Source organism: Dipodomys spectabilis, unplaced genomic scaffold (genome assembly GCF_019054845.1).
Source record: "Dipodomys spectabilis isolate Male_0828 unplaced genomic scaffold, ASM1905484v1 ptg000436l, whole genome shotgun sequence".
NCBI classification, from domain to species: Eukaryota; Metazoa; Chordata; class Mammalia; order Rodentia; family Heteromyidae; genus Dipodomys; species Dipodomys spectabilis.
The window spans coordinates 8,010,277-8,022,654 of NW_024871113.1; the positions used below are offsets into that span (position 1 = coordinate 8,010,277).

The 12,378-nt window shown below is 37.9% G+C and overlaps 1 protein-coding gene across 1 annotated transcript in view; it reads left to right on the plus strand.

Annotated features, from left to right (window-relative positions):
* Nucleotides 1-8,094: 8,094 nt before the first annotated feature.
* Nucleotides 8,095-12,378, plus strand: part of Tmem144 (transmembrane protein 144) — a 40,742-nt gene continuing 36,458 nt past the window's right edge. The window contains exons 1-2 of the mRNA XM_042668471.1: nt 8,095-8,207; nt 11,693-11,862. Of these exons, the coding sequence (XP_042524405.1) occupies nt 11,754-11,862 (109 nt within the window). The 5' untranslated portion in view covers nt 8,095-8,207; nt 11,693-11,753. The remainder of the gene's footprint in view (nt 8,208-11,692; nt 11,863-12,378) is intronic.

Below are 12,378 nucleotides of genomic sequence, written 5' to 3' on the forward strand. Positions count from 1 at the left end.
TGGCTTTTGGTTCCCAATAAATCAAAATGAATAAAATGACACGGTCAGATTAGTACATTGTCAACAGTGTGAAATGAAAGACTTCACCCACCCACAAGGCAGATATTTTCAAAATGAAGCCTTGGAAGCCTGGAACTGGAATGGTAGCATGCACACACTTGACTGGCCTCATCTGTTCACCTCAGAGCTGTAACAGTAACAGAGTGGGACATGCCACCTGTGATGGGGACATCTGGGTCCACAAGTAAGAAAATCCTGAACTGCTGTATGCTTCTGACCCATGGAGGATAGCAGAAATGGCTCCTCTATGGCCTCCCCTTCCCACGATGCCATTGGAGACTTTCCTGAGTCAGATATCTGAATGGCAGTGCCATCTCAAGATGTCATCCTATCTCTCAGCCTCATGAACAGTGACAGGGATCAGATTTGTAGGACCAACACAGGGCAGGAAACATCACCCAGTCTCCCAAGAGGAAAGAAAGTCCACTTGCACATAACTGCAAGACTTTTTCTGGCATGTGGGAAAGCAAAAGATACAACTTAAGTGGAAGAAGATTTGTTGATGTGCCAGGCAAAGCAAGCAGTCACTATGTCAATGGAGTAATTTAAGTTAGTCACCATGAAGAACCAAAGAACACTTTGGTTTACAATGATAGCAATTTGTGCCTGTGAAATCCAGAAGACTCATTGGTATCTGTAAGTTCTCCCATGCTTAATGAGAACATGCTTAGTAATCTAAATATGTATGTTAAATTAACTTCTTCCTTCTAAAATAAACTAACAGTGCATATATTTCATAATCTAAGGAGTCAGCAGCCCCCAACCCACCCCCAACACAATTCATACTTCCTCATGATAAACAGTGATCCTCAAAACAAGAAGCAGGATCACTCAGTCTGAAAAGCATTTAGCAATCAGGAGACAATGGCAAGTGGCTGAGACTTGTTAAAACTTCCATAGACATACCTCTGAAACCTCAAAAAACAGTAAATAGGTATTCAGAGATTAAATGTGGAAATAATTCATTTGGATTCTATAGAAAGGAATAAAATATTACTTGACAGTATATCTCTCACTTTAGAAAGTACTTCTATTATTCAATGAATGTAAAAAGATACCAAGTAACTTAAATATATTCCAGTATGCAAATACAGAGCTGGCACAAACTTATACTCCCTAGGACTGGGGAGGTTAAGAAGGCAGAATTGTGAGTTTGATGCCAGTGTGGAGATCCTGTCTCTAAAGCAAAAAGGAAAAAAAAGAAAGAAAGAAAGGAAAAATACATTTATATGTATATATGTGTGTGTATCTTTATATATTATATATTATACAGTTACATATAGATAGATAGATAGATAGATAGATAGATAGATAGATAGATAGATAGATAGATAGATAGCTGATGTAATTGGTTTAATTAAGTGGTTGAGACATAGTATAACTGATATAAAACAATTACAAGTTTAAAGTAAGATATAGACTATTTTTACAATAGTGTTAACAGAAAATTTGAAAAGACAGTGAGTTCTCATTTAGCCCTTCTCCCTCATATCACAGTGGCCTTGGTATTAGTGTGCTTAGTGTAATTAGCAGAGCAATAATTGATGCATTTGTCATAAATTTATTTTACTCTTTCTTTGTGCCTATTCTGAAGCTTGAACTCAGGGCCTGACTCTCTTCTTGGCTTTTTCCAGCTCAAGACTAATTCTCTAACAACATTTGAACCATACCTCCACTTCTGGTGTTTTGCTGATTCATTGGGGAGAAGAGCTTTTCTACTCAGACTGCTTTTGAACCTCAGCCCTCAGTTTAGTATAGGATTATAGCCATGAGTAGCTAGGATTGCAGGCATAAGCCACTGGGCCTGGGCCTGGGCGCTGTTCCTCAGCTCTTTAGCTCAAGGCTAGTGCTCCACCACTTGAGCTACAGTGCCACTTCCTGCTTTTTCTGCTTATGTGGTGCTGAGGAATTAAACCCAGGGCCTCATGCATGCAAGGGAAGCACTCTACCATTGAGCCACCTTCCCAGCCCCATGTTGGGCTTTTTAAAAATTTTTTGCCACCTATACATTAGACAATGGCCTCCAGCTTAATTCATTTCTTATGTTGTACAGTTCTATGAGTTCTGACAGATGTATAGGGCCTCAAATGTAATCTGTCCAGCTTAGTATTCTATGTGAGAAAGTGTCTGCCATTATAGGATGAAACATTCTGTAAATACTCAATTAAATGATGCTGCTGTTTGGTTCAGCACTGTTCATCCTGAGCATGTGCATGGTGAATTTGCACCATTACAAATAGAGGACTAGAAAAGACCCAAGTAGTAGTACAAAGGAGCTGCCATTCACCAAAGCAGTTTATGAATGAATGATGAATTTTAATCAAAGGTTGTAAGACTCTATCTCAACCAGTGGCTCACTGTGTCCAGCACCTGTTATTCCAACTGCAGGGGAAATACGCTCCTGTCATCCCCACCAACACCTGAAAGTGTAAGTAGAAGGATCCCAGTCAAGGCCTGCCCAGGCATAAAGCAAGTAACTGGGGCAAAAATTGACTGAGAGCATGGGTCAAAAGTGTTAAAGACTCTGACTTTAATCCCAAAAAAAGTATAATGAAAGATTTAAGTTTACCTTAATATATTCTTTTTCCAATATTCTTCTTTGAAGAGCTTCTTTTAATACTTCTTCCAAGGCAGTTGTCCTTAGTTTTGCTTTTCTGTGAATGTCTTCTTTTTCAGTTTTGAAGGATGATAACACTAGATACCACACCCTAGGTTAGCAACTTTTGTTTTTCTAAATATTTCTAAATATTTTCTAAATATTTTACTATTTCATGGTTCTGAATAGTTTGGTATAATTCTTATCCTTCTTCCTCTATAGGTAAGAGTTATTCTTCTAGTTTCTTTCAATATCTTCTTGGATTTTCTGAAATTTCTATATGACAAATGTACATGGAAGTTTTGTCTTAGGGTATTCTCTGAACTTCCTGCATCTGTTGTTTGGTATCTGTCATTAATTTTAGAAGATAGCCAACCATTGTCACTTTAAATACTTTCTAATTCTTTCTCTTTTTTTCATGCTAATATCTACCATTATCTTTATTTAATCCCTTTTCTAATTGTCTCACACTTCCTGGTATCTGTGCCTTTTTAAAAGTCTGTTTTCTAGCCAGGCACTGGTGTTTTACACTGGTAATCCTAGTTACTCAAGTAGTTGAGATCTGAAGATCACAGTTTGAAGCCAGCCTGAGCAGGAAAGTCTGTGAGACTCTTATCTCCAAATAATTATGTAAAAAAGGTAGAAGTGAAGCTGTGGCTCAAGTGGTAGAGCACTGGCCTTCAACAAAAAGAGCTTAGGAACAGCACCCAGGCCCCAGAGTATAAGCCACAGGACTGGCAAAATAAAAAAAAGGAGGGAGAGAGAGATAGAGACAGAGACAGACAGACAGACAGAGACTGACAGAGACAGAGATAGAGAGACAGGAAGATCTGTTTTCTATTTATCTTTAAGTTAGAAAAGTTTCTGTTGAATCATTGTCAAGCTCATCAATGTTTTGTCAGCTGTCATGTATTCTCTTTCCTGTTGGAGGGTTTCTTCTTTCCAATACTTCCTTTTACGCTCAGAGTTTGCATTTATCTGCTTGTAATCATGCCTTTGCTTCCATGTTGTCTCATTTTGTCAATATATCTCCCAGTGTATGAGCCATAGAGATTCAATAACAAGACTGACCATCTCAATCATGGCTATGTTTATTTACATTCCTATCAATAGCATATAAGAGCCCCTTTCTTTACATCCCTGCTGGTGTTTGCTAGTCTTTTATTTTTTAGAAGGCATTCTAACTGACATAAAGGTATAATCTCATGGTTGCTTTCATCTGCATTTCTCTGAAGATTAATAATACTGAATATTTTTCATAAAAATTAACTCAAAATAGATCAAGGAGCTAAATGCGATACCTGAAATACTGAAGTTATTAGAAGAAAACATAGGGTAATACTTCAAGACATTGGTATAAAGAAAGAAATTGACAAAGAAGGATTGACAAGAAGGATTACATAACACTAAAACACTTTGGCACAGCAATAAACAAAAACAAAATCCTGACTGCAAAGACAACTTGCAGAGTCTGAGAAAATATTTATCAACTTGTCATTTGACAGAGAATTGATATTCAGACAATATATAAAAACTTATCCAGGCACCAATGACTCACACCTGTAATCATAACTACATAGGTGGCTGAGATCTGAGGATCATGGGTCAAATCCAGCCTGGGCAGGAAAACCTGTGACACTTTTATCCCCAGTTAACCACCAAAACCAACCAGAAGTGGTGCTATAGCCTTGAGCAAAAAAGCTCAGGGACAGCACCTAAGTGCTGAATTCAAGCCCCAGGATGGGCATTTAAAACAACAACAACAACAGCAGCAACAATAACAAAAAACTTCAAAAAACTTCATCACTTCATGATAAAAAAAAAAAATCTACTTGAGGTATAGGTAAATGATCTGGATAGACACTTCTGAACAGAAGCAATGTGAAGGCTGGCCCACTTTTCCATTGAATTTACCAGTTGGTAAGGTGGTTGGCAAGAAAAACCTGACTCCTAACCTGCTTCAGCTTGTAACATGCCTGTCTCACAAAGTGTTACCATTGCTAGCTTTTTATTTATTTTTATAAGAAAATTTTATTGTTAGCTAAATGTTACTCTCCTTAATTTCACTTAATTTACTCACCCTTGGTCCATATGGACATAACATAAATCATTAAATATAAAGATCATGTACACATAAAGAAGATTAATTCTTTATCCTCAATACTAGGTAAAAGGCTGAAGCCTGTTATAAATAATAAAGGAGGGAACCTAATTGAAATAGAAATTAGTCATCCACTGAAAGAAATTTATCAAAAGAGCAAGAACAAAGGAGTTGGAAACAGGGTTGGGAAGGTGGCTCAGTGGTAGAGCGCTTGCCTTGCATGCCTGAGGCCCTGGGTTCGATTTCTCAGCACCACATAAGCAAAAAGAAAAAAGCCAGAAGTGGTGCTGTGGCTCATGCTAGCATTGAGCTGAAGAGCTGAGGGACAGCGCCCAGGCCCAGAGTTCAGGCCCCACGACAGGACTCAAAAAAAAAAAAAAAAAAGGAGTTGGAAGCATGAATTGAACATATGCTCCATAAAGAGTGTAAAAAGCAAGATTTTATGTCTTTGACTTTTATGAATATAAATAGATTTTTTAAATTAATTTTTTTAAATTTTATTGTAAGGATAATACACAGAGGGATTACAGTTACATAAGTAAGGTATGAGTACATTTCTTGACAAACATTGCTACCCCCTCCCTTTTTTCTCCCACTTTCCCTCCTTCCCTTCTCTCCCCTCAAGTTGTAAAGTTCATTTCCAACATAGTGTCTTGTGAATATCACTATTGCATTGGTTTATCCTTTGTCCTTTGTCTCACCATTTTGTTATCCCCCATTCTTTCCCCAGATCAGATAAACATATATACAAGACATAGGATACCAAAATCAAAAGCAGCAACTACAGGGATAACCCAATGGGGGAGCGGAAATAGAAAAATAATGAAGGATAAAAGAAATAACTTCACACAGTACATTAAAAACAAAAAGAAAAAGAAAACAAATCTCATTTCCAAATCCTGGAGTTCATTTTGATTCATATCATTTTGTATGGTCATTATATATATACCACTGAGCTATTCTGATCCTCTGCTAGGACTATCCTAGACATATATTTTCTCTTTATTGCTTTCCCAATCCCCATCAAATCATTTGGAAATGCAAGATGCAATTAAAATTGAAAGGCTACTCTGTATAACACTTATTCTGCACCAGATTCTGGTCCAAATGGCCTGTAGCTAGCTTTTTATTTAAAGTGAGAGATATAACTTCATCCAATGTGACCATTTACCATTGTAGGAGTATTAACTATCCTAGTTCAATATTTTTGTGTGTCAAGGATTAAGGAGACCTTAGAAGAGACCAGGGTATAGCCAGTATAATAGCCTGATTGATTACGTTCCTTGTTTTGGGATACTGGTGACAGAGCACTCACTTAGTGTGTACAAGACTTTGGAGCCAATCCTTGGGTGGGGGTCCAAAAATCCCTGTCTTATGTGGTTGAAGTTCATGGTACCAAAAAGGAATCAGAAAATTACACACTGACCACCATAACAGATATGATGATAATCGAAAAGCTGGAATTTTATGAGAAATATAAGACACAAAATGAACGCATACTGTTAGAAAAATGGTACCAGTAGATTGCCACAAACATTCAGTTTGTAAAATCATCATCACTATCACCAACATCATCCTCATCTCTCCATAAAACACAATAGAGCACAGTAAACCAATATGTCTGTATATACATGTACATGTGGCCAAGGGAACTTATTTCTTCCAATTTTTTCTGGATTGCTTAATTAATCATTTCCCTTAAGTGGAAAGACATTTTTATTTCATTTTTGTTGTTACTATAAAGGTGATGTACAGAGGGGTTACAGTTGCCTAAGTCAGGTAAAGCATAAATCCACCCCTTCCCTTACTCTCTCCCAGTTTTTCCCTCCCATCACACCAACAAATTGTATGGTACATTTTCAACATAGTATCCACGGAGTGCCACTTCTGCATTTGTTCATCCATTGTCCCTCCATCTCTTGCCCTCCCAAAGATAGATAAACAAACAAGACAAAAAACAAAACAAAAACAGGACCAAAGGAAAAAAAAACCTCTTGTTTCCCCTTCCTGGAGTTCATTTTGATAAATATTATTTTATATGATCAGATGCACATAGGCACTGTGCCTTTGTGTTCCTCTAAGAGTATCTTCCTTTGATCTCACTATGTGTGGATGCCTAGAATCCTGTAGAATTTGCCATGTTGAAGAGGAATTTTTCAAAAAATTCTTAAATGAAATGATACTTTGCCTTCCCTCTACTAATGAATGTGACATTGAAATAAAGCAAAACTTCCTTCCAGAAAATCTCACCATTTAACAGTCTTTAGAGTTTTTGTTTTTGTTTCTCCCTTGTGATCTCCACAACCATTAGCAACACTGGATGGCCTTAGTTTAATGTCATTTCTTCAAGAGGCTATTCTGAACCTCATAGTAGAGGAGTACTTATATTTCCTGTTTGGGAATTTAAAGTTAATGTCTGTGTCCTCTGGTGTACTGAAACCTGGAAGGTAGGGTTTCCTCAAGTCTATTACAATGATCTCCTCTAGAGCTCTCTGCAGTGATAAAGAGGCTCTATATTTTTAACAATAGAGATGTTATTATAATAGTTGATGTGCCAGTGTTTAATTACTCTAATCCAGTAGAATTGTTAATTCCATTTTTTTCTAAGATGAATAACCACATGCTGCAAGAATCTACATATTGAAAACTAAATCTACAGTTGAAAACTAAAGAAATGTTCCTCAAACTCTGAACCAAGTAGTCGGGATCTTTTATAACCCATTCCTGAGTGATTCTTACAGGCATGGAAATCAGATGACTCCTGATCTAGAATATGATCCTCAAGCCTATTTTCACACTAGCTCTATCTTCAAGAAATTCAAAAAGAAAATAGTTCCTGAGCACCACCTCCAGATTCCACTTTAGTTGGTCGGGTATGGGTTTAGTACTTAAAAAAGAAAAAAGAAAAAAAAAAGTAGGCAGGAGGAGGGGGAGTATAAAGGAAGAGGAATGCATATTGTCAGGTGCAACCAAACCTGAGTTATATTCCCATATGTCGTTCTTTTTCTGTTAGTTCAATAGATAGATCAATGATCTGGATTTATAAAGTACTGGTGATGAAGTGAAATGGGAAAAAGTCAGTTTCGGTTCTTCGGTTACACTGTGAAATCCCTCAGCCTTCTGTTTTATCCGTAAACATCACAACTCACACTTAAAAAAGGGTTTCTAGCTTGGCTGTGCCCTTTTTGCACACATAAAGCCTGTTTCTCTGGTTGAATGACAGAACTTGATGGCTATCAGCAAGTCACCTGACAGGCCATGTGGCCCAACCTTGGGAGGAGGGCGGCCCCAGCCTGCTGGCCTGGGAGGGCCTCCCAGAGGGTGTGGAGATGACGGACCCAGCAGGAAGTAGAGGCCCGAGGCGGGGTGGATGCATCTGGATAAAGCTCAGCTCCAGCTCTGGGGTCCGGTCGGAGAGCGCGGCACTCGGGCTGCGGCGTGGAGCGCGCTGTGAGTATGACCAGGCAGGACGGTGAATAGATACGGATTCTGCGTAGAGGGTACGGACTCTGCGCAATAAGAACTTTTCGCGGGGGGCGGGAGCACCCACGGACTTTGCGCAACAAGCGAGTACAGACTCTGCGCAATAAGCGTACCCAGACTTCGCGCATTGAGGGTAAGAACTTTGCGCAGTTGACATACTGGGACTCTGCTCAAGGAGCCTGCCCCGACTTGGCGCAGCGCCTTACCAACTCGAGTAAGCTCCGCAGCCTGGAGCTGAGTTGCTTCAGATCATTCACGGAAGTGCAGCCCTGATCTCTGATTGCCACACGTAAACTGGGGCTCATAGTAAAGTGCTGCCCTGCTAACTTTGCCTGGAGTTTTGAGGAAATCAATAAACTAAAAATGCAGTCGTTGAAGTGGCAGTGATAAGTGACACACCCAGTACTAATTAAAAGGGGTGGAGGAGAGGCTTAGAATTGGTAGGAAAACAGTTAAAAGAAAGAAAAGTAGTAAAAATTTAAAAAATAAATACCTAATATCAATGACCATTTAAAAGTAAGCATTAAATAGGAAAACAATGTTCATAGCACCCTGAACGTTTGAGGAAATAGATGGATTTAAACTGATTCAAATGTGACTTAATTTATACATATCCAATATGGGACATGTTACCTGATTGTTATGTGTGTGTTTTATGTTTATATGTAGCAATTAAACTTAATTTAAAATTTTTAAAGAAAAATAATAAAGTAAAAGTTTTAAAAGTACCAGTAGTTTGAGCCTTAGGTTTGTGCTAAAAAGAAATAGGAGTAATATGCTGAAGTGATTGTCTTTCTTTTCTACAAAAATGTCATTAATTCAAAGAGAGTAGATTCTTCCTAAATGATGGTAAGCTATTGACAGTCAAAACTGCCTGCTCTGTGAAATGAAGAGTTGTGCCATAAACTTCATGTGCTTGCAGGTAGTAACCTAAGACAGCTCATTTCATCAGTCACAGTGCAAGTCCTACACTTAACCAGCACTTCAAATTATTTCCAGTCCAGGGCCCTTCTGCCCCATCTGGGACTTGCCTCAAAAAGTAGAGTACCTTCAGGTGGATGAGTTCAAACCCCAGTGGCATTCTCCATCAAGCCCAGCTTTTGCCTGGTTATTTTGGGATAAAATCTAGGTGGCCCAGCCTGGCTTCAAACCTCAGTTCTCCAGATCTCAAACTCCTGAGAAGCTAGGATTACAGATATGAGCCACCAGCTCCCAGCTGACAATCTCTTCTTTTTATTCTTTTTTTTGGGGGGGGGGGGGGGGTCCGGTCGTGGGGCCTGAACTCTGGGCCTGGGCGCTGTCCCTCAGCTCTTCAGCTCAAGGCTAGCACTCTACCCCTTGAGCCACAGCGCCACTTCTGGCTTTTTTCTTTTTGCTTATGTGGTGCTGAGGAATCGAACCCAGGGCCCTCAGGCATGCAAGGCAAGTGCTCTACCACTGAGCCATCTTCCCAGGCCCCAATCTCTTCTTTTTATGTAAAACTTTGGGGCTTTTTTCCTACTTGATCTGAATTAAAATGGAAAGTAATTTCTTAGCCAAGAGCTATTCCTGTTATTTCGTCTGATGCCCTTCCTAAATATTTCCTCCTACTCCTCCTCCTTTTCCTTCTTCTTGCTTTCTCAGTATATTATATTATATTATTGTATACATTATATTTTTCAGCTCTCCTACAATGATGGATTTTGTTTCTTTTTGTTTGCTTGTTTGTTTGAGACAGAGTCTCTGTGTAATCCAGGCAGGGCTCTTCTTATCTCAGTTTCCCCAATTTCTGTTTGGTATCTGCTCCTATCAGTTCTTCCTCTATGGGCCATGTAAGTTTAAACTTCCTTGGAGCCTACCAGAGGACTATTATGGATATTGACACTGGATTAACTTTTCAATGTCTCAGCCTCTTCCTCATCCATATCTCCATGAAAGATACTTTCTTCTCAGCAGTATGTTTTTAAGAAAGTACAGGTAATTTCAAATAGGCATTTTCTTTATGAAAGTTATTGTCCTATTTTGAATATATTCCTGTTTTTAGTTAAATTTTCCATAAAGGTATCAAGATGTTTTGTAGGTAATTGTGTATTAGTATTCCCTGCCAAAACACAACAAAACTTAAGAACAATATATTTAGCATTGCCATAAAAATAAATGATTTCATATAAATTCTAGAAACATCCACACAAACTTATCACTATGACATGAAGGTTGAAAGGGAGAAAGACTGGATTATCCTGAATTCTATTCCAGAACAGTGGTTCCAATTAGTATATAAAACATGAATCTAAAATGATGTGGTAGAAAGACTAACCAAATTATTTTGTGGATATTTTCCTCGTAGCTGATGCAATGAAAAAGGTGAGTTGTGTTTGGTGGCCATTTCCAAATGTTTTCTCATGAAAAAGATCTGACTGTGGGGTGTTGGTAGTTTGGATATTCCTAGCGAAACCAGAACTTCATCAAGTGTATACTTGTACTGGGGTGCAAGAATTTTCTGCAATGATAGACAGTTCTAGAATCTGCATTGTCCAGTACGATGGCTAAAAGACACATGGATACTAGGCATTTGAAGTGTAATTAACATGGCTGGATGTTTTTAACTTGTTTTGATTAATTTTAGTGAAAAGTTAGTTATCTCTACATGAGCCATGGTTTCTAAATTGCACAAGCCAGAGTGCTGACTAGCTCCCTTGCACTGCCCTGCAAATTGCTAGTGTTGCGCAACATACCCACTGCTGATAGTTGATTCGACAAGATTTGTGAAGCATTACTTCTATCTTCATTTGCTTATAAAGGTCAGATAGAAATTCACAAGCTATTGATTGATTGATCTGAGGGTAGAACCCCGGGTTTCACATATGGTAAATACACACTCTACCACTGAATTACACCACCTGTCCAGATGACAAGATTATGCAACTATGTAAGTGGATGTCTACTATGGATATATTCCTGATTGAAAGAAAAATGCCTTCACCTCCAGGGTATTCTTAGTTAACAGCAGTAATGCAACCTAAATGTTCCCTTAAGCTCTTGTCTGAAATTCAACCAAAGCTTTTGCTTATAAAGCACTTAATAATTCTGAAAGTCTTTTTAAGTACCTTTGAATTTGATTGACACCTCAGCCAATTGAACTCCAAACTCAAACACTTTTTCCTAATATCAGTCCAGTTTACAGGGAAATAGTTGTTATAATGTAGTAAAGATTGGATTCGGAACTTGGAAGAAGTTTTCAAGTTTTGAAGGAAACATTGAGTTTCTTTTTATTGTACATTAGTAATAAAGAATATCTGCCAGTAGAATAAATGAAAATACAGTGCAAACATAATATATAATTACATAATGTCCTGACTATTAACAAGAAAGAACTGTAGTGTACTTTTAATGAACAAACATCATATATTGAATATAATTTGTCCAGAGGTTTACAACTTCTCATGGTTTCATTTTTATTTCTTTCATTTCAGAAACTCTTGAAAAGGGCATCGAGTCTGAAGTGCACCAGCTCACTCTGGCTCTCTTAGCACCATGAACAATAATGGAACAGGCCTGGCCATTGGCTACCTCTCCTCTTCTGTGGCAATACTTTTGTTTGGCTCAAACTTTGTGCCACTTAAAAAATATGATACTGGTGATGGTAATTATTTTTACTTCATTGCTAAACTAAAATCATTTTTAAAATTTTAAATTGTTTTGCTTTTTGCTCTTTTTAAAATGATAGTTACCAAAAAAAAAAACCCTGTTTTGTTGATACTAGGAACAAATGAACAGAACTCACATATATTGTATGATAAAACCCTGTTTATCCAAGAGTTAGAAGAGTATAACCCTTCTGGCTGTGATTCATGGAAGACTAGGAAGGGATACTGTCAGGAAAAATTTTCAGCCACATCAGTAAGTTATAGTCAGTTCTACAAGCAACACATGGTTTGAAAGCACTAATTTTAAATTTTCCAACACAACTGATAAATTAGAAACAATATGAGGCTAACATGAATGTCATGCTTTCATATACATAATTTTGTGCTGCAGAAAATGAGACAAATACAGAATATTATTCCCAGTTAAATAAATATATGTAGTAATGTACAATATGTGCGCACACACACACACACACACACACACACACACACACACACAAACATATACTTCA